The 26,590-nt window shown below is 34.1% G+C and overlaps 2 protein-coding genes across 2 annotated transcripts; one reads left to right on the top strand and one right to left on the bottom strand.

Moving 5' to 3' along the window:
• The first annotated feature begins 17,397 nt into the window (after positions 1-17,397).
• On the top strand, positions 17,398-18,708 carry LOC115970672 (uncharacterized mitochondrial protein AtMg00810-like). Its single transcript, XM_031090265.1, has one exon. The coding sequence runs from the start codon at positions 17,398-17,400 to the stop codon at positions 18,706-18,708; it is 1,311 nt and encodes a 436-aa protein (XP_030946125.1).
• Positions 18,709-18,922: 214 nt separating this feature from the next.
• On the bottom strand, positions 18,923-24,108 carry LOC115970671. The gene is made up of 6 exons (XM_031090264.1): positions 23,524-24,108; positions 23,123-23,269; positions 22,778-22,870; positions 21,870-22,010; positions 21,001-21,488; positions 18,923-19,465 (listed from the first exon to the last, which is right to left on the bottom strand). Exons 1-6 carry the CDS (start codon positions 24,086-24,088, stop codon positions 18,923-18,925), a joined length of 1,977 nt encoding a protein of 658 aa, XP_030946124.1. The 5' UTR covers positions 24,089-24,108.
• Positions 24,109-26,590: the final 2,482 nt, after the last annotated feature.

The following is a 26,590-nucleotide window of genomic DNA, read 5'->3' as shown; positions in this document are numbered from 1 at the left end:
TGAGAATCACGACCTCAGTTTGGTGAAAATTCCTCACTCCTCCGAGGATGGTTATAGCCGTTACCTAATATCCAGTACTGCCACAATAAAAAATGGCTGAAATTAAGGAAATACGAAAATAAAAAGTAGTAATTATCTTTTTCCTTTTTTTTTTTTTTACCCTTCGACAATCGAAAAAGTAATAATAATTAAATATCGACAACAGTTCTATATAAGGAGTGACTCCAATATAATATAAGTAACGAGTCCAAATTTTCTGTCCCACTTTTACTGCTCCACTCTATACTCCACCAATAAAAACTTGCCACGTATTCACCTAATTAATTAAATACTACTATTAATTAATAACGGTAGTATTAATAAGTCAATAATGATAGTATTTAATAAATTGGGTGAACACATGACAAGTTTTTATTGGTGGAGTATAGAGTGGAGTAGGAATAGTGGGACAGAAGATTTGAACTCGTAAGTAACATATATATAGAACAACTAGAATAATGTCTAGCTTCTCAGCGAAAAAAGAATCTATGTCTAGCTAGTTGTTTCTCAAAAATAGAAAAAAAAAAAAAAAAAAAAAAAAAAAAAAAAAAAAAAAAAAAAAAACCTTATTGTTAGAGCAGTGTCACATTAGTAACATTTCTTGTTGTTAGTACTTAGTAGGAGTCTCTCGGATTAGTTCGTGTGTAACGAACTGCTTCAACAGGAAAAAACCGAGGCTAGCAAGGTTTCTTTGTCATCTTTTGAACAAGAATTTAGCTTTTCCTTTTGTCTATACCAAACCAAAAAAACAAAAAAAAGAACTAGAACCTTGCCTTAAAAAAGAGAGAGGGGGACAAAAAGAAAAAAAGAAAAGAAGGAATATGCTAGCTTAAATGAGAACACACGCTATGCTAATGGTGCATAGTTTAAGAAAAGAATATAGGCTAATTAATGGGTTGTACACTTGTACTTGTACGTACCTTTACCCCCAAAACTAATAAAAGTAAATGACTTGCATGTATAAGTATTCCTTGGTCAAATAACTCTTTCCTAAAATCATTCATTCTTAGTAGCAGAGCCATGATTTAACTTTATGGAAACCCTTCTCAAAAAAAAAAAAAAAAAAAAAAAAAAAAAACTTTATGTAAACAAAATTTTATACACAAGTATATATGCATATGCATATGTACTTGAACATATATATATATATATATATATATATATAGATTGTTTGAGATGAATATGAAATATAAAAAGTCATTTGGGTATATATTAATGAAGTCAATTTTCTTTTTTAATGAATTCAAAATTTCAGTTATGAATGAAAAGCTTTATTTGTTATGATTATCCTTCTTCTTATTTTAAATATTTATTACACAAATTTTGATGAAAGAATAAAATAATACATAAAGAAAATTATTTTTTTCCATTGTTAAAACTCTAACTTAATTTGTCATTTTCCCTATTTTCCTTTAATTTTTATATATTTTGAACCTTAAAACACTGATAAAATATGAAACAATTTCTTTCTTTTTTTCAATGCATTTTGGGATATAAAACAATTAGTGTATTGATTATAAGTATGTTAAAATTTTAATATATGAATAAGAAATACATTAAAGAAATTTAAAAAAAGAAAAAAGAAAAAATCAAATTATAATTGCGGAGGGAACAAAAGTTGTAAGATATCCCCTCCCATTTAAACAATTCAGTTTCCTCTAATTTTCAGCCACAAGTGACATTATTTGGTATATATTTGTGGTTTAGAGCATTCCATTCCTATCTAATTATGCAAAAAATCTATATTCGGTCCACTTTGGTCTTACTCAGTCCATTCAGTCTTATTCAGTCCACTTTGGTTCTATTCAATCCTATTCAGTCTTATTCCATTTACTTTGGTCTTATTCAGTACACTTCCATCTATTCAGTACACTTCCATCCATTTTAGTCCTATTCGGTCCACTTTGGTTTTATTCTATCCCATTTGGTCCATTTAGTCGTATTCAGTCTACTTCAGTTCTATTCAATCCCATTCATTATTATTTTTTACAATTTGGTCCTATTCAGTCCATTCTGGTTTAATTTGGCCCAGTTTGGTCCTATTTAGTCCATTTTATCCACTTTAGTCCTATTCGGTCCACATTATTTCTATTTAGACCGTTCTGTCCACTTTGGTCCAATTTGGTTCATTATGTCTGCTTTTGTCCTATTCAGTTCAGTTCGGTCCCATTCGGACCATTCTCCTTATTTGGTTCACTTTCGTCTTATTCGGTCTACTTTTGTCCACTTTAGTCCATTCGGTTCAATTTGGTCCATTTTGGTCTACTTTAGTCTATTTTGATCTATTTTGGTCCACTTTGGTCCATTAATTACATTAAGTCCATTTTTGTGCACTTACATAATGGAAAAAGATAGGTTTGAGTTGAGAGAACCTATTCTAAATCCATATTTATTAAAAAAATATATAGATCTCAAACTTATAATATATAAAATCTTAAGTATAACATTAATTGTTGCTACACTTCTATTGAACCACATTAACGTAGCTTTTTGGTCTATTTTGGTTTGGCTAAATTTAAGTGAAATTATTTATAAACGTGTGTTGATGCTCATTTTGGCAGAAAAGCCCAATAGCAGGAAGAAACCCAACAATATGGGAAGAAAAGAGTTAGTAAATTGGGAGAAAAATCATTAAGCTCGAATGTCAGGAATAATGGATTATAGGCCTAGAAAATAATAAATGTGCCTCAAAGGAAGCAAGTGGACCTAAAGGAGCCCAGAGAAAGAAGTAGTAAACCCATGGGCATTATATGAGATAGAAAGCAAGCAAGAATGGGCTAAAGAGGCCCGAAGCAATGAATTAAGTGAGTAAGGGGTTGATGGAAGGCCCATGAACCCTAAAAGTGAAGGATATGGTAATTAGGCCGTGAAAGCCCAAAAGACTTAGCAAAAGCCTATGGAAATATAGAATTAGAATGGGCCGAGGATGCCTGAGGAAAGAAAATGGGCCAGGGATGCCCAAAAAGGAGGAAATGGGCAAAGGAAGCTCGTAAGCAATGGAATGGGCCAAGAAAGCCTGCAGTAGCATGAATGCAATCCCAATGATAATACTGAGCCACTGCAATCAAGCAAAAGGAAAGCATACAGCAGGCTCGAAAAAGGCCTAGCAAGCACGGACCAAACAATACCACAATAGGAATAATAGAATGGCATGGTAGAAATGCTAGCAAGTCTACGTAAGGAGCAAAGAATGGGTTAAAGAGAGAAAAGCCCAAAATCAAGCAAAGCCCAACCCATGAAGGAAGCAAGTCACAAAGAACAAAGGCTCAGAAACCCATTCACGACACAAGAGGTCAAGAATGAGCAGCAGAACACACAGATAAGCCTCCAAGCCATGGCAAACGTATAAGCAGTAGACAAGCTTTAGACACACATGGAAGCGGAGTACGCACAAGGCTCAGACATTACCAACCCGTACCCAGCCAATACAGGAGTGGTGGGCCATGGGTTAGAGGTAAGAGAGGGTATGGTCTGACGGTAGGGAGAAGGGGGGAGCCTATTCTAGGATTTCTGCTCAAACTCTTTTGGTGGAAATGTCCTGCTGGGATGACATCCTGGAGAACTGGACTAAACATCCTGGAGAACATACTTCTATTTTATGCAAAAGGTATATTTGTGGAGCTCACACTGCCGAACTGTCTACCAATTTTTATAGTATCAAGTATCAACAAAGCCCAATGATGTTGGCACAAAAAAAAAAGAGAGAAGAAAAAGAAAAAAAAAATGGACAAGGAAAGAGAAAGAAAAACGAAAAAAGAAAAAGTGGATAATTAATTATTCCATGCTGGGAACTTGTAGTGCTACTACCACATGTGCTGTGAATCGAGATGGCAAAGGCCCTAACGTTCCTTTAGTGGTAATAAATACCTCTTATTCAAGAAAAAAAAATCCATATTAATTAACATAACAAGCAAATGAAAATCAACATTAAAACAATCAAGTGCACGGTGTTATGATTATATTGAGATACAATTGATGTTGGACTAGCCTTATCATCATCATCTTTTTTTTTTTTTTTTGGTAAAAAAAAAATGGGGGTCCTTATGGTTGTATTATACCCCCGGGTAGGGCGCCGAGCCCCAACGGGAGGGACTTGTGTGGGGGGTCAACCCCACTGAGGATGCCCACCAACAAGAGCCCACTGGCAGCGGCATCATCATCATCATCATTATTATTATTATTATTATTATTTGCTTCTTAGGAATTTTGAATTTCTATAATCTTTATCTGATCCAAGTTCCAACTTCTAAACCCTATCTTGTACTCTGAAATATATAAGCAGAATATAAACAATACTATGACTTTGTGAGAGTGACATTTCGTTCAACCTACTGTTTTTCAATCAAATAGAACCTTGCCTTTGAAGTTCATTAAAAAAAGAACCTTTATCTTTGAAAAAGTGAAAGACTAAAGAGGGAACATTAACAAGTTAAATGAGAAAGCATAATATTTATTGTTGTTACGTTTCTATTGAGCCACATTGACATAGTTTTTCGATTTATTTTGGTTTGACTAAATTTAAGTGAAATTCTTTCTAAATATGGAGGCTTTGAATGTACAAATATAATCTTTAGATCAAAACTCATTTGTTTTAACGAAATTATTTCAAATGAATTGCATGGGGTTGATTATACGTTCAAGGAACACACATATATATAAATTATGTGTAGAAATAAATAAATAGATAAATGTTTTACTTTATTGAAATAGAACACACAGTACAAGTCCAGTATCAATATTGGTGGAAAAAGTTTATCACTCAATAACCTGACCCATCAATAAGATTGGAATGTAAATACTAGTTAATCTTCCAAAAGCCAGTGAGGAATATTCACCCTATAATTATGTTGTGGCACCTTCTTCAAGGTAGCCCAAGCCAAATGAAAGTAGAGCGGAAACACTCCCATAGAAAACAATGTTACCAGCAGGTAGGCCACCAAATACGAGGTGGAAGACACAAATTTTATTTGATCCCTGAAGATAAAGAAATGTCCAGTTGTGAAAGATATCAAGGTAGAAGCTATAGACATGTAGAAGGCTGTTAAGCCTAGCAAAAGCTTCCATGGTAAGGCGTGGCAAAAATCTCTTTCTTTGCACCCAGATGTGAGAATTGCAAGGAACATAACTATTGGTAAAAGTGAAGAGTAGAAGGAGACAAAGGATGAACCCGCGAAAATTTTGGATGCATTACTGTACGTGTTTGTTCCCTTCGATACCATCAGGCAGGGCAGTTGCCATGGAAAAGGTAATGGACACGAAGAGACCTGCTACTATTGAGTAGGCATCTGATGTGCTTATTAACCAATCCCTGCCCTCTTTAACAAGATCCTCGTGGTTTTTGGTGAAGACCTCTTCTGGGGTTTGGCCATTCTTGTTGAGGAGAGGAAGGAAGCCACTTTTCATGGAGTTCTTTATGTATTACATCCCAAAATTAAAAGAAAAGGTTATTCTTTCCTACATCAGTTATTGTATACTGAACCCAAGACCTGTCATGTTACAAACTATGGAACACTTTTTTTTTTCTTCTTTCTGAAAGCATGTTTATGAACCCATTGTATTAATCTATAGTAGTTAATTTCCAACATGCCATGGTTAAGTTGTGGCTTGATTGTTCATCCAAGATCGACATACTCTCTCTCTCTAATTGTATTTTAAATAAAAACTAATTTGTAACTCACCTTTATCTCAACAAAAATATTAAACAATAATGATAATAAAATGATCTTATCTACGTGTGTGTGAGGTGGTCATTTAGACTTTAGATCATAATATTATATATTAATCACTTGATACCAAATTAAAATTAAGAAAATTAAAATGGAAATTTGTTGCAAAATTAGATTACAATTAGAAGCTAATTGATTTCTATTTGAATTTTGATTATGCTTCAACTTTTAATATATTATTTATGACTAAAATACTATCCAAAATCTTGCTCTCTCTCTCCCTCTCTCCCAAAATCAAATGCTCAAAAATATTTTGTGTTATCTTCATCACATTATTCTGTAAACCTGGTCAGTGGTGGGCTAGGAATTTGAATTTTTGTAGTTTGCAAAAACAAATTTGATGATTAAGTATTGTTTTCTTTGTAAATATTATCTTCCTACTATGTATAGATATATAAAATAATACTATAAACTCAAATTCAAGATATAAATTAAGTACTTTATTATCCAATTTGTACTAAAAAAAACTTTTTTTTTCTTTTCTCTTTAATTTTTAAGTTAATTGTCAAGATAACTATATGTTCACTGTAATTTTATGAATGACTAATTAATTTTAATAATTGTTCTATAAAACTCTCATTTAAAGATTGTGATTTTTTTTTTTCTTTTCAAATGAATATAAGGAATCTATACATTATTTTAGTTATATATTTTTTAAATTATTTTATTTATAGTATCAATTTTAATAATTAGGATTGGGAGGCCATAAAGTAGATACACTTAATAATATTTTAAAATTTTGAGATAATCCATATATAAACACTAACTAACCTTACGTGGCTCCACCACAGCCTAGCAAGCCAATACTAAGAAAACATATTATATCGGTGACAGTTAACAGTTTTAGAGCTCAACTACTATTTCTTAATGTTTGTTATAGAGACATTAAATCTCTTTACTCCTAACTATCGAATTATCCAAAAAAAAAAAAAAAAAAAGACTAGTACTCTTAAACTTTAATGTTTTGGGCTCGTACCTCATACCATCTGATTTTTCTTTCTGGTCTTTATCCACGTCATACATGGCCACAGGATAAATTTCAATGATTTTCTCAATCATTTCGGTAATTCCATTCTTTGCTACAATTAGTATTGCCTCTGCAGGTAGATCAATGACTGCCTTTTCCTTTTCGTTTTTCTCTGTCATTGCACAAGAAAATAAATTTTAATTTGTATTATGTAAAGACTAACTTGATGTAAATACTTTTGTTATATATAACAAAATAACATATGTTAAATCAAGTTATAGACACATTTTATTTATCCGTATGTAACATAAATAAATGTGTGTATATATATTCTTAGTAGCTTATTGTTAGTGGCTTTTGAGTGGAGTTGCGATGTGCCTTTGTGTTAGAACTCATTTTTCTCTCCCTTATGTGTGTGTTTGTTTCTAAAATAATAAAAAAATAGTAGCTTTTTCTTCAGATTTAATATTTTATTTTTCTTATATATTTAGCCTGGCATGGAAAGTGAAAGTCACTATTTCCTTTAATAAGTTTACTTTTTAAAGAACATAATTTAAAGATTATATTATTATCAATTTTAGGTATTTTTAAGTAAGAAAATAATTTGAATTATATTTTCTTATTTAAATAATAAGAAAATAATTCGAATTCCATTAAAAACAAAACTAAAGAATTTGTAACTTTCCCTTAAAAAAAAATTAGGGTAGAATAGACTAGGATTAGATTATTACCTTTTTCATGCTTATTATTTAAGCTTTTGCGTACTGATGAAAACTGGTACATTGAAGCGTTTTTTTAGCAATTCGTTCATGATCAGAATAGACCATGTGTGCCTCACCTTCGCAATCCTTACCTTCCTTACCAATTCCAAATGTTCTAAAGACATATACCAGTATACCACCAATGTGAGCAAGGAAATATATAAAGTAAATAGAACAGAAAATAGTGGATGGAAAATGAATACCAAATATACATAGCAGTGCCTTGAAGACAAGTTTTACAAACAAAAAACAGGAACTGTAATTAGGTGGAAGTTGTAATTGATGCTCATGCCGTTGAGCTCCTACAGTACAAAATTGATCAGTATCATCAATCCATTTTATCAGTCTCTTAAATAGACCGATTGCAACAGAAACACAAGTCAAACCAATAAAATAATTGAGTGGTAATTTTTTTTCTCAAACTTCTTAGCCACAACCACACCATAGATTAGTGTGAACATTTTTTGTTTTTCTTGTAACATATTGTAGTGTGAACATTTCTCGCTTTGATATCTACCTTGGGCTCTGTCAGGGTTCTCCGTATCAGCTTCCTGGACTGCATTCCTTGCACTCTCTTTGCTAAATGCTAAAAATGAAAATTAAAAATATGTTTGGTAACTGTTTTTTCCCCTTATTTTTTGTTTCCAAAAACAATTTTCTATTTTTGAGACTAAAAAACTTGTTTGGTAATTCAAAATGGATAGAAAACAAAAACTGTTCTTAGAACTCAATTTGTGAAGGAAACTGAAAACAGGAAACTGAAAACATGCAAAAGGCTGTTTTCAGTTTTTAATTTTCAAAAGTCAATGAAAACACGCATCTAATTTAATGAATCTGTCTCATTTAATGAGTTAGTATTAGAGTTCAAATTCTAGTAACAACATATTTTAGTATTTTCTATTTTTTTTTCTTCAAAAAACTATCATTTTTTATTTCAACTAACCAAACATGTTTTTTATTTAAAAAATACAAGAAAATTGTTTTTCTTTATATTTCCAAAAACAAGCTTTTGAAAATAAAAAACTAACTGTAAATATCTCGAATGAACGTGCCATTAATAGTTTGGTAAATATTCTAAGAACTGTAGACGATCCTAATCATATAAAACAACTACGTAACAAATATGAAACACAGTTTAAAGAGGAATACCAAATACAGATGACTCTGCCTTGTATACAGGTTCTACAAGTTGAAAGCAGGTTCTGTAATTTGGTGGAAGTTGTTTCCCTGTAGCTCCGTTGGTTGATCGGTGTCCTATTCACAAAGACAATTAATCAATACCAATCCGCTATTAATATTATTGTCCTGACCAATAACAATAAAAGCAAGTCATGACACCAATGACCAATTATTTTTTGGCTTGTCTTAAGGTAAGGTTGGTATAATGTAATGATGATTATTTATGAATAGAAATAAGTACCTATAACTATATATATATATATATATATATATATATATATTTATAAAAAATAAAAAGTATTTATAATCTATAATTTATAATAATATATATAAAACCAAAAAAATTCGACTTTTTGTTGATTTCAATATGTTTTGCTTCATAAGCATTTCAGGCCTTATAATTTTACATATAATTAATCTATTATAGATTTTTAATTAATTTTAAATTTTATTCTATATTTAAAAATTCCATTAAAATCTTACCAAATAATTTTTTTTTTTAAATAGTAGAATATATAGTTTTTTAGACCCCTTAAAAACACAATTGGATTAACCTAGGTAATTAGCCAAGTTGTTACTTAGTCCAAATTCCAAATTTAGGTTATCACAATTAAACAATCATATCATGCAAAGCAGCGGAAAGATAAATAACACAATGATATGATCACCTAGGAAACCAAACCGGTAAAAACCTGGGGAGGATTTATCCTAGCTATTCTCAAGGTAAACCTAAATCCACTATGAAAGAATCGAAGTTGTTCAATAGAATTTAGACCACTAACATCCTATTGCTACCCACCAGTAGAAATTTACTGACACGACCACATGCAAGCTTTGAGACCACGAATTCCTTCTTTCTTGGATTCTCCAGCAAGTACAAGTACACCCGCTTGTGTTTCTTTAAGTTCTTATGGCAGCAACTGAATGATCATCAAGTTCTTAAACGAATCTCCTTCTTGATAATCCTAAACTTGCGTAAAGGAAAGCTCCTCTCAGATCTCACAAGAGATTTACACAAATAGTAATATGAGCAGCACTAAAACGTGGCTAGGGTTTGTCTTATATACCTTGGGTAAAAATACAAAACCCTAAATGTTTTAAATAAACTAGGGGTGAGTTGGAATTCTGCAGAAAACGCATTTTGCCCAAATTTCGATTGATCGAGCCTAAGCTTCGATCGATAGAACCAGGCCGAAATGCTTTAATAAATCTGCATCACCTTAAATCCAACTTTACATAAAAGAACCAACTTTGAGCAAGTCTAAACATGACTAAACATCTTGTTTTGATCATGGTTTGCCAACAATACACATTAGAGTTCTAAATACATAAGATCCTAAGTCTTTAGAACCTAACAAAAACAAGTATAGAAATTTGAATTTGTATTTTATATTTGATATAACATGATCGGAAGATAGAATGGAGTCATATTTCAATCAAATATCATAAATTACCCCTATATGATTGCATTTATATTCAATTTACCCTTCGTTTTATCTCTATCTACTTGAACACACTAATAATGTTAGTGTACTTTTTGTTTAGTAACACATTGTGAGGTGTGTGTGTGTGAGAACATTACTCACTTTGGTGCCTACCTTCATGGGTAACTTGTGGTGTTTCAAGGTTCTTTTCATCTGCTTCCAAAAATTAATGAGCTAAGCCCAACTGATAAAGACTTCTATTTCAACTTGAAATAGAAGAAACGTGGAAAGTCAGCACTCCATATGTTCCTAGGAGTGTGAGGCGGCAGAATTCTATATATAAAAGGAGGTATGTGTTTGATGAAAAAAAAAAAAAAAAAAAAAAAAAAAAAAGGAAAAGAAAAAGAAAAAGGAGGTGCCGCATAGTGAAAAAAAGAAAAGAGAAAGGTGCCGCACAAGGGAATTCAGAGAGCAGCCAAGAGGGAGCTTCTTAGAGAAAGAAGACAGCCAAGAAAGAGAGTTGTGCGTGAAGAAGAAAATAGAAAAGAGAGTGCAAAGTGTTGCCGTCTTTGAGAAAGATAATTTGTGTGTGTGTGAGAGCAAAGAAAGAAAAACAAGAGAGATTTTTCTTTAACCGTGAAACATACATAAAAATTATTGTAATTGATTTGATAATAGTGAAATTATTTGAAATTTGTCCCGTGGTTTTTCCTTTTAAAGAGAAAGGGGGGTTTTTATGTGTATTTGTTATTTTTGATTGCTAATATTGTTGATAATATTATTTGGGACCTAACACTAAGGTTGTCACCAAATTTACTAATACTTAATTTTTTCTTTATAGGATACTAATTCTTAATAATTAATTGATGACGTTGTGGTTTTTTTTTTTTTTTTTGGTTGGTACCGTAGCATTTTAGCTTGTAATCTTTGATAGAGAAATTAAATGGATTGTTGGTTTTGAGAATTATTTGAAAAAATTGATTGTTTTTCAATGGGATGTGAATGCAAATGTGCTTGGTTTGCCGATTGGAAATTGCATAGGATGAGTGAGAAAATTACCAAACGGGAAAAATTTGAGATAATATTGATTTTCATATCTGATGTACACAGTGGGTTGTGAACATTTTTTCTGATCGAGATAGTCATGGTGTTTTGATCCAATTAAACCAGAGAGAGAGAACGTCATGTTTTCGCTTGTGTTTGTAAACCTAATCTTTTATAGTGGTTACAAGAATTCTTCAAAATGGATCAAGAGAGTGATAAAGATATCAGAGCGAGAGGAGGTGGGTACAGTTGTTTGCAGCAGCTAGAACCCTCCATTAATTCGGAATGATTTGTATTTTTCTTTTGAAAAAACCAAATATTTGTAGCTAAATTTTCCATAATGTACTATTCAAATAAAAGTCATATATATACCTTCTAATTTCATGTCAAATATTTTTTGAACTAATTACTGTTACCAAGAAAACAGAACGGTGTTACAAACAATGAACAATAAAAAGGTTTAGAATAAGACTTAGACCACTAACATCCTATTGCTATCACATGTAGAACTTACTGACATGACCACATGCAAGTTCCAAATTCACAGACTCCTTCTCTATTACGCCTTTGCAACACAAGCACCCACACTTGTGACTTTGAGACTCCATTCAAAGGTTTATCAACACAAACTCTCCTGTTTGTGACTTCAAGACCACCCTTGAAAGTTTAGATCTTCAACTATTGTTGATCTTAATGCAGAAGTAGATCTGAAACTCTAATCCTTAATGGATTTGAACTACTATTGGGCCAAACTTAAAATTCTGCAGATACGTGTTTCTGAACACTTCTTTCTACAGCTTGTATATTCTTGAATCTTGACTTGTATCACCTTAAGTATTATCTAATAATACATATAGATTCTAGGATCTATATCTAAACAAGTTTGTGTTCACGGTTTGCCAATTGTTTTAAACTTTTGGAACCTAAAAAGTTGAACACAATGATTGCCCTTTATTCTTATCAAGTCCCAAATCTATTCAGATTGAAAACTCACTTTATTTGGCTTCCATGGGTTTGAAAATCTCAAAAAGGATGTTGAGATTAAAATTAGCAAGCTAGGTTAAAGCAAAATGGTTCTACTATACCCGTACTTGTCTCTTTTTTTACTAATGAGGTGCTTATAACAACGTAGGGCTCTCTTTTGTGTATGTTAGAGATATATTAGCCCATTAGTATAGGCCCAAGCCTAATTCTACTTTGAGTGCAAGCCAAGTCTCCTACTTGTACTAGAAGTCTATTAGTCTAGGGTTTAGTTTACTATATATACACATGTTATAATTCATTGTAACACAGAATTTGTACTACACTATAATATTATTGATGTAGCCCTTTAGGGTTTCCTCCGTGGATGTAGGCCGTTAGGCTGAACCACGTAACTTTCGTGTGTTATTATGTTTTATACTTTATGTTTTCGCTTCCGCATCCATACTAGCATATTCAACATAGTGTATCAATGCTAATATTTAACATGGTATCAGAGCCACCTTCCTGTGGCCATGGTTTTCTGTCCTTACGATATATTTAAGAGCAATCTTTGTCTTCCTCGGTGTTTTTTTTCGCTGCGTTCATCTTCTTTGGCTTCCTACTGCTGCCGTCAAAACTCTCCGGTATAGTCAAGCCACCGTTTGAAGTCGCATCAACACTGCAAGACCATTGCCTTCCTCAAACTACCGTCACAGAGCCAAACTTCATTCAAGGGATCTTCTCAACCTTATAAAATCTCAAGATTTCATCAAGCTTCCATCTTGAGTTTGAGAAGGGGTGTTAGAGATATATTAGCCCATTAGTATAGGCCCAAGCCTAATTCTACTTTGAGTGCAAGTCAAGTCTCCTACTTGTACTAGAAGTCTACTAGTCTAGGGTTTAGTTTACTATATATACACATGTTAGAATTAGGCTTGGGCCTATACTAATGGACTAATATATCTCTAACAGTGTAGGAAGCCACTATCTCACAAAAACATGAAACTAGTTCATCAAAGGATGTCGAGCACGACTCTCCTAAGGTAGGGAAAAGGAATATGTTCCGTGTCTTATTGTACTACTCGTCTGCCCCTTCTTTAACCATGATATTGTAAGTGAGGTGCAATTTTTTTTTTCTTTTTGTCACGAGAAACTATACCATTTCTGTTGCAAAGTGTTGAGGATGCTATTTGTAAGGTAGAAAGTAATGCAAGAGCAGGCAGTCATGAATAATGATAGCTCTAGACAAATTATTGAGATTCCCAATGATAAAATTCAAGTCTTATAATCCTTTACCAATTACAGAACATCTCGCTGGTATTAATTAAGAAGAAAGAGAATATTCAATAGATCACACACCTAGTACAAGTTGATCATCATAGGATATAAATGACTTTATCGATATTAAAATTGACTCATCAGGGTCTTGAATAAGCTAGGAAGGAGCATTTTTACTTAATATTTAATATGAAAACCAGCCGGAGTTATCATGTAGTGATGATGTGGCACTTTCTTGAAGATAGCCCATGTCAAATGAAAGTACACTATCAGAGTTCAAGTGACAGAGTCAAGATCAGTAGCAAGAGCAGAAGGGAAGTCAAGGATACAGAGGATCAAAACACTGAACATAAAGATGTTGATTCTGTAGCAGAGCATAAACGGCAGGTCAATGTAAAAGAAGAATAATGCACATACGACTTGTAGCTTAATGTGTATGGGTATTTACTTAAGTGTTGATACGTGAGAGTGTTAGTTAGTCTTGTAGCTTGCACGTGTGTTAGTCTGTTATTTCTGTTAGTTTGTTAGCTGGTGTGTTCACACCTGTACAGATCAATATATATAGTTTGTGTAATCCATTCAATTCATTAATGAAAATACAGTTTTTCAATTCTTCATTTCGTTATATGGTATCAGAGCAAATTCCAAAATTCCTGTAGGGTTTTGCATTTTCTTTCTTTCTCAAATTTTCCCAAGAAAATCTCTCTGTTCTTGAGAAATTTAGTTCTTAGGAAATCTTATTCTTCATTCTCGTCATCTATGGCTTCTGCTACGAATGCAAATGGTTCAACAGATGCTTCCACATCTGTGAATCCATCTTCTTCATCTTCACAAGAATCTCCAATGGATGACCCTCTGTTCTTACATCACGCAGAGAATCCAAGCTTAGTTCTTGTCACACAGCCATTGATAGGTGGTGAAAACTACTCAGCCTGGGCTCGTGCAGTAAGAAAAGCCTTACTCACCAAGAATAAGCTAGGGTTCATTGATGGAACTTTGACTCTCTCATCACCATTGGTATCAACTCCTTCGAATGTGCAGGCCTGGATTAGATGTGACAACATGGTTGGGACATGGTTAACCAATTCAGTCTCACCAAAGCTCCAAGCAAGCATCATTTATGAAGATACTGCCTTAGAAATCTGGAATGACTTGAAGAATCGTTTTGCCCAAACAAATGGACCTAGAGTTTTCAATCTTCAAAAGGACATAGCAGAGCTTCATCAAGGAGAAATGTCTATCACTGACTTCTTCACTCAGTTGAAGGTATTTTGGGATCAATTACAAAATCTTAGTCCTTTTCCCTCTTGCACCTGTGGTAAATGTATTTGCAATATTAACAAGAGGCTTACTGATCTGCAAGTAAGAGAATCTGTCATGAAATTTTTAATGGGATTGAATGATTCTTTCTCCCAAGTCCGATCTCAAGTCTTGCTTATGGATCCTATTCCATCTCTTAGCAAAGTTTACTCATTGCTAATTCAAGAAGAGACACAAAGATCAGTACCTAACACATCCTTTGCTAAGGTTGATTCCACTGCTTTGGCTGCTAAGTTGTCCAATGAACATCTTGGTTCATTTCTTGGTAATGCTGGTAAAGGGAAGGAAAGACCAACTTGCACACATTGTGGCAAAACTGGTCACACAGTGGAGAAATGCTATAAAAAGCATGGTTTTCCACCGGGTCTTAAGTTCAAGAATAAGCCATTTATGGCTCATCAAGTATCTTCAGATGCATCACCTATTGCTGCTTCACCAATTCACCATTAGACTGCCTTTACACCAGAACAGTACCAACAGCTTTTTGCACTATTTGGAGCTTCTGGTTCATCCATTACACCCCCTGCTCCAGTCAAAGAAGCTTCAATGGCCAATATAGCATCATCTTCTACACCTGCTAGTGCTCCAATGTCAGGTATTGACTTCTCTCACAGTTTTTTCTCTGCACAAGTAGTAAATAGAAGAGTTTATGATAAGTGGACATGGGTTTTGGATACTGGAGCTACAGACCATTTTGTTTGTTCAGTTGATCTATTAACTTCAATTACTGCTACAATACAGTCTTTGGTTCACTTGCCTAATGGGGAATCAGCTCAAGTCACTCATATAGGCACTGTTGTCCTTTCTCCTTCACTCACCCTCACTAATGTTCTTTGTGTTCCCTCATTTAGCTTCAATCTGCTCTCTGTCAGTACTCTCACATTATCCCAGCCTTATTGCCTTGTTTTCCTTTCAACTTATTGTTTTATCCAGGACCTTTTACCTTGGAAAACGATTGGGATGGGCAAGGCTGTTGATGGGCTGTACTTGCTGCAGTGTGATAGTCTACAACACATTCCTCACTCTTCACTTGCTGATTACTTAAGCAATCACAAGTTCAATGCTTCTTTCCTCCCTTTCTCTGCAACCACCACTGCCAGTTCTGCATCTTCTTTTCTTTGGCATGCAAGACTAGGACATCCTTCAGATATGAAACTTAAAGTTTTAGGTTCCAATATTCCATCTCTGCAATCTTTTTGTAATAAGACTTGTCAAGTTTGTCCTATGGCCAAGCTTAAAAGATTACCTTTTCCTTTCAATAATAACATTTGTGCTTGTCCTTTTGATTTAGTTCATATGGATGTTTGGGGACCTTATTCTATCCCTACTTTGGATGGCTATAAATATTTTTTGACCATTGTGGATGATGCTACCCGAGCCACTTGGCTTTTCCTAATGAAATCTAAATCTAATGTTAGGCCCCTTTTTCCAATCCTTTTATATTATGGTTGCTACACAATTTGGCCAACAAATTAAATCCATTAGGACTGACAATGCCAAAGAATTTGCCATGTCTGATTTTCTTAATTCCCATGGGATTTTCCATCAAACCAGCTGTGTTTATACTCCACAACAAAACTCTGTTGTGGAGAGAAAACACCAGCACTTACTTTCCATTGCTAGGGCTTTACAAATTCAATCTCAAGTTCCTTTGCAATTTTGGGGTGATTGTGTCTTGACTGCTGCCTATCTAATCAATAGACTTCCTTCTCCCTTGTTGAATGACAAAACACCCTTTGAACTTCTATTTCATAAGCCTCCTGAGTATGCTCACCTCAAAGTCTTTGGCTGCCTGTGTTTTGCCTCTACTATTGCTCATCATAGAAGCAAATTCTCACCAAGGGCAAGAAAATGTATTTTCCTTGGCTACCCATGTAATGTCAAAGGTTATAAGCTCTATGATCTTGCCATTCATGCTGTTTTTGTCTCTAGGGATGTTGTTTTCCATGAGTCTATTTTCCCTTATGTTCATTCTTCCAATCACTCTATTCCTTTCACTTCATTACCTTTACCATGTGTCTCTCCTGTTTCTCACTTACATGATGATCCTCTTTTGTCCAAAACTCCTGCCCTCACTCCTCATTCTATTATTCAAGTGCATCATACTATTGATGATGATCTACTTGATGAAGTTCCAGAACCATCCTCTGATCCTATTGCAGCTCCTGTCCCTCTTAGAAGGTCCACTAGATCTGTTACAAGACCTTCTTATTTACAGGACTTTCATTGCAATTATGCTGCTTCTGTCCAGCCTTTATCTCCTTCCCATTTAGGTACTGCACACCCCCTTTCTTCTTATGTCTCATATCACCATCTTTCTCCCTCATATAAAGCCTATTGCTGTGCCATTTCCTCTCTTGTTGAGCCTCAATTTTACCATCAAGCCGTGTTTGATCCCCAATGGCAAGCTGCCATGGCTGCTGAAATAGCAGCTCTTGAAGCTAATAACACCTGGACATTGGCACCCTTGCCTGCTGGTAAGAGCTCCATTGGCTGCAAATGGGTCTACAAAATCAAGTATAAAGCTGATGGCTCTATTGAGAGATATAAAGCCAGATTAGTGGCTAAGGGTTTCACACAGAAGGAGGGCATTGATTACTTTGAAACTTTTTCTCCCGTGGCTAAAATGGTCTCTGTCAAGATTGTTCTTGCTGTTGCTGCCATTTCTTCATGGTGACTTGGATGAAGAAGTGTATATGGCTCTTCCACAGGGGTTTCACAGCCAGGGGGAGGTTGTTTGTAAGCTCAATAAGTCCATCTATGGCCTCAAGCAAGCTTCTAGGCAATGGTTTGCCAAATTCTCAAGCACCTTGATTCAGCTTGGTTTCATCCAATCCAAAGCTGATTACTCCTTGTTTTCCAGAAGACATGATAACATTTTCATGATTCTTTTGGTCTATGTAGATGATGTTTTAATAGCTTGCAATGACAAGGCTGAAGTGGACAAATTTAAAGTCATGCTGGATGATAAGTTCAAGCTTAAGGATTTGGGTGATTTGAAATATTTCCTTGGTTTGGAGGTTGCAAGATCAGACAAAGGAATTGCTTTCTGTCAAAGGAAGTACACCCTTGAACTAATCAGTGATGCTGGATTGCTTGGCTGTAAGTGTGCTAAGACTCCCATGGAGCACAACTTAAAGCTGAGCAAGTTTGAAGGAGAAGAACTTAAGGATCCTAGTCATTATAGAAGGCTTGTGGGCAGGCTCTTGTACTTAACAATCACAAGACCTGACATCACTTTTGCTGTCCATAAACTCAGTCAGTTTATGTCCAAGCCAAGAAGACCACATCTGAGTGCAGCACAAAGAGTGTTGCAGTATTTGAAAGGTGAACCAGGCAAAGGACTCATGTTCTCTTCTAGCACAAACCTGCACCTGAAAGGATTTGCTGATGCAGATTGGGCTGCATGTCCTGACACTCGAAGATCAGTGACTGGCTATAGTATCTTCATTGGTGATTCTCTAGTGTCTTGGAAGTCCAAGAAACAATCCACAGTATCAAAATCCTCAGCTGAAGCTGAGTATAGATCCATGGCAATAGCAACATGTGAGATAGTGTGGATCTTATACTTTCTCAAGGACATTGGAGTGAATCATGAAAAGGAGGCTCTGCTGTTTTGTGACAGTCAAGCTACGTTGCATATTGGCTCCAATCCAGTCTTTCATGAGAGGACAAAACACATAGAAATAGATTGTCATGTGGTGAGGGATAAGGTGTTAGAAAAGGTGATTAAGTTGAATCATGTTAGATCAAACTGTCAGTTAGCTGACCTGCTTACTAAAGCTCTGAATTACAATCAGATCTCAACTCTTACTTGTAGAATGGGAATGCTTAATATACATACCCCTGCTGCTCTTGAGGGGGAGTATCAGAGTTCAAGTGACAGAGTCAAGATCAGTAGCAAGAGCAGAAGAGAAGTCAAGGATATAGAGGATCAAAACACTGAACATAAAGATGTTGATTCTGTAGCAGAGCATAAACGGCAGGTCAATGTAAAAGAAGAATAATGCACATACGACTTGTAGCTTAATGTGTATGGGTATTTACTTAAGTGTTGATACGTGAGAGTGTTAGTTAGTCTTGTAGCTTGCACGTGTGTTAGTCTGTTATTTCTGTTAGTTTGTTAGCTGGTGTGTTCACACCTGTACAGATCAATATATATAGTTTGTGTAATCCATTCAATTCATTAATGAAAATACAGTTTTTCAATTCTTCATTTCGTTATACCGGAAACCCTGCTATAGCAAAGAATATTAGCAGCAGGACTGCCCATGAATATGATGGAAAGGCTGCAGATTTCAGTTTTTCTCTTAGAATGAGGAAGTGTGCTGCAGAAAAACATATTGCGGTAGATGCTATAGACACGTAGAACGCTGTTAAAACCAACAAAAGCTTCATTGGTAGGGTACTACGAAAACTGCTTTCTTTGTAGCCGGAGGTGAGGATTGCAAGGAACATGATGACTGCTAATAGCGAAGAATAGAAGGATATATAGGATGAGATAGCGAAAATATTAAATGCCAGCTGTTTTTCGAGGCGGGGATAGCCGTTGTCATCCACATCACCAGGCACGGTGGTTGACATGTTAAAGGCAACTGTGACAAAGAGACCTGCTGCAATTGAGCATGCATTCGATGTGTCGCTTAGCCACTTCCCACCCTCTTCCACAAGTTTTTTATGGGTATTCATGAAGATCTCCCCTGGGGTTTCGCCGTCATTGTTGGAGAGATGAAGGAAGCCTGGTGGCATGGAGTCCTTTATGTGCTGTATTGATTAAGACCAAGGAAAACAACAACAACAACAACAACAAGAAAAGAACGATTATTAGGATTTTGGAAATTCATCAAGAAAGTGAAAAAAGAATTTGGAATTTATTATTTTTTTAATTCTTTTTGCTTCACGGGCTCACTCCCAAATTTTAATTACCTTCCCAAAAATTGTTGCCTGTATTCAATGTTCGAATTCAAACTATTCCCCTTATATAGAGTATAGATACTTGATCATAGGATGATAAGATCATTACAAGGTTATGAAATCAAGTCCAAAATAGTTCTTCCGTGCTCGTAATTTATGTTTGTGGGTTTGAAATGATAATTACTATTAAATTGAAAGATAAAAATGTAATGATTTTCTTAAAATGTCATTTACTTTATATTAGAGGATAGAAGTGATATAACTTCTAACAAGAATCTTATTTGATTTTATATATACATACATATATATATATATATATATATATAATTCCAAATTTACAATATAGGAATTTACGTTGGGACATAAAGAATGTGTGAAACTTAAAAATTTTAAAAAAAAAGAAAAAAAAAAAGATTGGTTGTTCTTTCATTGTATCTAAAGTTGTGAATTTGAACATTTGATCTAGAAACTTTAAATTTAAGCATAGACTTAACACAACCAAATTTTGGAACAATCTTATAAAGGTGGTGCTTTTGAAGTACATGGTGTTTCATTCTTTTACGTTCATGGTAAGATGATAAGAAAGAGCACCACATCATTGTGCTCTAAAAGCATCTAATAATTTTCTCATGGACCATTGATATCATTGACAAAGAAAGGTAATCAATTGCCAATTTGCACGCTGAAGTTTCCAGCAGTATTTTAAAATAGGGTTAATAATTAATTTTGCAAGAGTGATTTGAATGCTAAATTTCCAGTATTCTGAAAGAGGGTTCTTGGCATAGTCTTCTAGCAAGATTATAGCGAATTGCCAAGCTGGGTTATCACAGATAACTCTCGTTTATTGAAATCTTTGTCCAGCAGTTGATTTCAAAATCAGGGAGATTTACTTGCTCCTCTTCTTGGAATGAAATCAAGGCTAAGTCTGAGAGGAGGTTGATTGGTGGGAATTGATATGGCAACATACATCCATTCCTAAACAGTTTGGTCTCCTCGTCTACTATGTTTGTGTGGTACAAGTCAAATTGGCTTTACATGGCCTGAGACACTCAAATGGGGATTAGATGCTATGAAAATGGAGGGTCCAAATTCATCCTTTGCAAATTGTTGTTGGCTGCATCAGTGGATCATATTTGGAGTCAACGAAAATTCAAGCGTTTAATGGTTGGCGGAATATGTGTATCAGTTTGAATAGGAACAGGTTATATTAACTTAAAAAAATAAAAAATAAAATAAGGGGGGTTATAGTATATATAGTATGGACAAAACTTATAGTATATAGTTAGGCTGGTTTGATTGGTGTCTATATCTTTGTTTCTTTGATAAATAACACTCTTATTTAAATAAAATAAATATATAAAAGAAAGGTGCTTTTTGGTTCATACCTCATACCACTTGATCTCCCATTGCATTTGCAATGCAGCCCCAGGAATTAGCCCAGTCTTCTGCTCTTCTAGCGTGGCTGCAAGGTGCAGTGCACTGTTCCCATTTTTATCCAGTTTTTGAAAAATGCTTTCTTTCCGTAAATTTGTCTTTCGGAGTAGCTCGTATACTTGTGTTTGTCTGTACTGCGCTGCCAACAGTACTACATTTTTTCCATCTCTATTTTCGTCATGTATAGCCATCGGAAAATAACATAGTATTCTCTCAACCATTTCTAAGATGCCGTTTTTTGCCGCAGACAATATGGGTGTCTCGTCATCCTTCCAATATTCTTCAATAACTTCTTCAATAACCTCGAATGCATCTGTTTCTTCAGTTAGCAATGGATTCGTCCTTCTATCGAAGTACTGCCCCTGGATTGTAGATCTGATAACAGTTTTGATGATCAAATCGGGCAACATGTGCGTCTCTTTAATCTTCTTTATATCCCCTGATCATCAGAATCATATTACAGAATTTATCTTATATATGAACAGGCAAATATATTAATGTACATATAGTTCCACGAACATATTTACAGTGCTCACCTCTTTTGCGCACACCTTAACGGTGTGAATGAAGAGTATACAAAAGTCGTGCGCAATTAACATTTTCCTATGAATTAAAGCTATCACACTCATTTACATACACATGAAATTGCAACTGAAATCGTAACTTCATGTGTGTAATAAGTTGTGTATAATAAACACTACTTTTTTCCTATTTTCAAATTAATGAAGTAAAAAAAATAAGGCAAGATTAAAAGGGTAATACGATAATGTACCAAATCCAAGAATGTGCCATATATTAAAAGGGTAATACGATAATGTACCAAATCCAAGAATGTGCCATATTGCACCAAATCCAGGAATGCGCCATATTGCACTGATAACAAATGTGATAATCATAAAGGGGGGCGAACAATATTTCCAAAATGAATAATGCTTATGATCTTCACTTTCAGCAAAGGGTCCTTCACAAAATAAAATAAGATCATTATAATCTGTAAATAATAAGACTCATAAGTAGATTTTAATAAACTATTCATAAGTAAATAAACTAAAAAAATTAACAAAAATATATATTATTGGTATTGGGAACTTTAGATCCAATTGATTTTAATCAATTACTCAAATTGATTAATTATAAATAATATTTTTATAGACTTTTCTACTAAAACTAGAGTCGTCCATGGTCTTACAAAATTTCATAGTAGAGGGAGATGATAACATTTGTTTTGATGCTATAAATGATGGGACTATGGTTTGTCCTTGGATTGTCTCAAACTTGATTCATAACATTACCGATTGTAGAAGTTTATTTTTCCTTGTAATTTTTGTTGGTTAGAAGGAAAGCAAATGCTTTAGCTTTATTTGCTGTATGGCCCTCTCAGATCCTCTTACTGTTGTAAAAAGAACTCTCTGCCTGAATCTATTCGGGGTGTGTGGAGGAGGGATGCAGTTGTTGTTCACTTGTTTGTCCTTAATGAAATTGGTATTTATATATAACAATAAAAAATAAAAATAAAAAGGTCTAAACAATCTTTAGTTGCCATGATTAATTGTTGATTTGTGTTCTATCATTAATTTTGTAATGCCTTTGTTTCTCCGAAAAAAGAAAAGAAAAAAGAAGTTTTGTAATGCCTTTAAGATAAGTTAGTTAATCTTAATGTTTTGTTTTTTTTTTTGTTTTTGTTAACAGCAATAAGTTAACTTTAATGTAATTATTCATTACACTTACCAACTTGAATGAATTTGTGTTTTGTTTCTTCTTCTGTGCATTTTTTAATCAATCTGCTCGGGTCGATTCTTTTGGGCACATCAACCGCTATACCTTCCAAATAACAATAGAGGATAATGACAAGTTATGTTGTACGACAGGTATAAATCAAAAGAATCCTTTGATGAGAGAGATGTGTATGAGTAAATATTAAAAAATAGAAATAAAGTACATTAATGTCGAGACTCAAGAAATTATTTGGCGTGCTTGTTGCCCCTAGCTCGAGTAATGTACGTGCAACTCTGATTACAACCACTAACAAAATATTTATGTTTGCGGCTTGAAAATTTAGTTAGTAACACTTACAATAATAAATTATGCTGCTCCACCATCCAAGGCGGCAACCACTTTTGAAGGCGGAAGGCTTATTTGCTAAGAGATGGAGAGGCGATATTCCTCTCTCGTCCATAAAGGTAGCAAGTTGTCCTTGGTCAAGTATCTGATATGCCAGATCTGTCAACAAAAATGTTTAAAATCTTGTTTAGCAGTATTCAATTTGCAGCCAATATTTTTTTCAATGAATAATTAGCAGCCAATTTCACCAGTTTACTGTAAAATCTATTATTTTCATATGATCATCTACTATCCAATGATTGGAGAGCTAAAATTAAACATAATATTATGAAATAAATTTGTTCCTAGAGTTCAACATTAGTTTGTAAGTTATTTGTTTGGTAAAGTGACTTTCAACAAATAAAAATGCTCACCCCAACACTCCCTCTTGATGGCACAATGTAGAATAGTCTCACCACCATTTTTTCTATAGTAGGATGTGTCTAGGTGGCTTTTACAGATGTAATGGAGGCAAAGGAAGATGTCTGTTCTACCAAGAAGAGCGGCCAAGAAGAGAGGGCTCTCACCCTCCTTGTTACGTTCATTCCCCAATGACGGATTAGCTTCAGCAATGCAGATACACATCCGCAGACTCCCTGTTGATGCTGCCACATGCAAAGGGGTATTCCCTTGCTTGTTTTTTATTTTTAGAGCATTCTTCTGCTCGTCAATATTGTTACAAATTATTGTTACAAGTTTCTCGACAATATTTTCTACGCCGTCGGAGACAGCTAAATGCAATACCGTTCCACCTAACATCTTGATCAACACAGCACTGTGAACCCATTTAAAATTTTTCTCATATTCATTAAAAATGAAATCCCAATTAGCTGCCTTGATTTCTCTGTATAAATCTTCTACGAATCTGAAAATTAATTCTCTATCACCATTGCTAGGAACCAAAGTTGAATCCATCTTGGAGGACAAACTTCTATTCATGCAAAAGAGATGGTTGTGGAGCTCACACTCGCAGTAGCGGAAATGTCTATCAATTTTAATACCATCAAGAGGCCTATATATGATGTTGCCACAGGCGAGAGAAGAAAAAAGAAAAGTGGATAATTATTCCATGCTTCATGCTGAGAACTTGGTACCACGTGTTTTGCGGATCTAGATGGCAAAGGCCCCTCATGTTCCTTTCTTTAGTAGTAATAAATATCTCTTTAATTAATTAATTAAAGAAAGCAAAAAGAAAAAAAAAAAAAAAAACTTATTAATTAATATGACAAGCAAAAGAAAATTAACATTAAAACAATTAAGTTCACAATGTTATGCGCATGCACAAGGCTGCCGGCCAATTCGAAAATTGAGAGAAGACGTGAATATTAGACTAATCTAGTTTTATGGAAAATCCAAACCAGCTTTATAAAGAGTAATATCCATCTCTTCAACATCAAGACAATGCTCAAAAGACTGAAATATTGCACATCAGTAGTAAAAATTTAAATAATAATGTCTTTCATAATATGCATGACAAGAAATTCTCAATAATATTCTTCACGGTAGAATTGTAAATTTAGTTTGTTCCAAATTGAATATGATTTCATTGAGATTTAATTTATATTGGACTAGCCTTATTATTATTATTTTTTTAAATTTGCTTCTTAGGATTTTTGAATTTTTATAGAACCTCCTGTGTACAACCTCCTGTGTGTTTCAATCAACTAGAACCTTGCCGTGAAAAAGAGAAAGAGGGAACATATTTTTTATTATTATTTATAGTTAGATAGTATTACAAATCTATGGCTATAGCCGTTACCTAATGAGGATGAAAAATTTCATGATACACCACTGACTGAGAATCACAACCAAAATGAGGATAGTTATAACCGTTACCTAATATCCGTTACTGCCACGATGAAGGATGGCAGAAAACAAGGAAATAGAAAAGTAATTAATATCTAGAACATACAACAACTAGAATCAATGTCTAGTTACTTTCTAGCTATAGTAACATTCTAAGCGGCTTTTTGTTGTTGTTGTTGTCGTTGTTATTAGGCATCACCTTGATCAGTTAGTGTGTAACGAACTGCTTCAACAGGAATGAGCCGTGGCTAGGGCAGTTTCTTTGTCATCTATTGTTCAAGAATTTAGCTTTTTCTTTACCATAATAAAGCGAAGGAACCAGAACCTTGCCTTTGAAAAAGAGAAAGAGAGGAGGAAGAAAAGAAAAAGCGAATAATATACTTTGCTTAAATGAGGAGGCAAATTATTAAGTAGTCCTAGTGCTAAATGAGAAAGCACACGAGATGCCAATGGTGCATACTTTAAGAAAAGAATAATAAGCTAATTAATGAGTTGTACAGTTACCAAAAAAAAAAAAAAAAAAAGACTTGTGCAAATATTAATTCATCAGGAAAATATCCTCGTCTCAAATGTCTTGCTGTGTTTTAGAACTGCCATAATAGCTCTTTAAAAAAAAAAAAAAAATTTATTTTCTCAATTTTAGACCTATTGCAGTACTTTTGAACAGCTGTGATAAGCCCTACTATTTATTATTATTATTTTTATATTAAAAAATTTAACAAAAAAATATGACCAAGATCGGCATTTTCAAACTGCTACAATTTGTACATCCTTCTAAAGCGGCGCTATAAACCTATAGACTGCCGATATAGACCATATCTATTGCAGCGCTTTCAAAAGCGCCACTATAGGTTTAGGGTTTATAGTGGCTATAGCCAAAATTGCCATAATAGGTGACATATAGCAATGGTTTTAGGAAACTTGGCGTAAACAATCTATACGTAATAGTAGTATAATGAGAAATTTGGCATAACCAATATTGTGAAAATTGTAAGAAAAAACCATGTAGTACTTCCAAATATCCTAGTCAAACTAATGTTCTATATATTTAATAATTTAAGCTAATATTAATAGCACTACTATAATTCATCATTTTCGTGCATAAGCAAGGTTGAGTAATGCTATAGCCACGAGCTATTTTAGAATATTTTTACAAAATATTAATGTAGCTAACCTCTTATTGATTTTCACCTAGGCCCACCTTTAATATTATTTTTTCATTTACCAATAATAACTCACCACATTAGCAATTTATAAAAAATTTATAAAATAATTTGTATCTCTAATATTAAAATTTAAAAAGGGAAAAATAACCTCGATATTGGCTTAGCTGAGCTCCTTTTTGTTGAATGTTACTGGGCCTGGAAGGTTTGGGCTGGTTCATTGTTTTTCATTTTTGTTTTTGACATCCATAACTTATGTTGGTCAACCCTCCTTTATTTTGGGCTGCTGTGTGGGCCTCCGATCATGCTGTTGTTGTATGTTGACTTGCCTAGGGTCAAACTTTGTGGTCACGGGCTGGGATTTTTATGGGCCCATTTTAAGTCAATCCCTTGCACAGGCCTTGTCTATAATCTGAGCTTGATTCATTCGGTAAATGGGCTGGTGGACCACGGCCTATTTGATTTGTTATCC

The sequence above is a fragment of the Quercus lobata genome, chromosome 12 (genome assembly GCF_001633185.2).
Source record: "Quercus lobata isolate SW786 chromosome 12, ValleyOak3.0 Primary Assembly, whole genome shotgun sequence".
NCBI lineage: Eukaryota > Viridiplantae > Streptophyta > Magnoliopsida > Fagales > Fagaceae > Quercus > Quercus lobata.
This window is presented reverse-complemented; position numbering and strand designations above follow the sequence as displayed.

Coding starts and splice junctions, on each gene's coding strand:
- LOC115970671 (XM_031090264.1), bottom strand. CDS start 24,088: ATGAATAGAAGTTTGTCCTCCAAGATGGATTCAACTTTGGTTCCTAGC. Junction 23,270..23,523: donor CATCAAGAGGGAGTGTTGGG/GTGAGCATTTTT, acceptor TTTTGTTGACAG/ATCTGGCATATCAGATACTT. Junction 22,871..23,122: donor GAGCAGCATAATTTATTATT/GTAAGTGTTACT, acceptor GTTATTTGGAAG/GTATAGCGGTTGATGTGCCC.
- LOC115970672 (XM_031090265.1), top strand. CDS start 17,398: ATGGCTCTTCCACAGGGGTTTCACAGCCAGGGGGAGGTTGTTTGTAAG.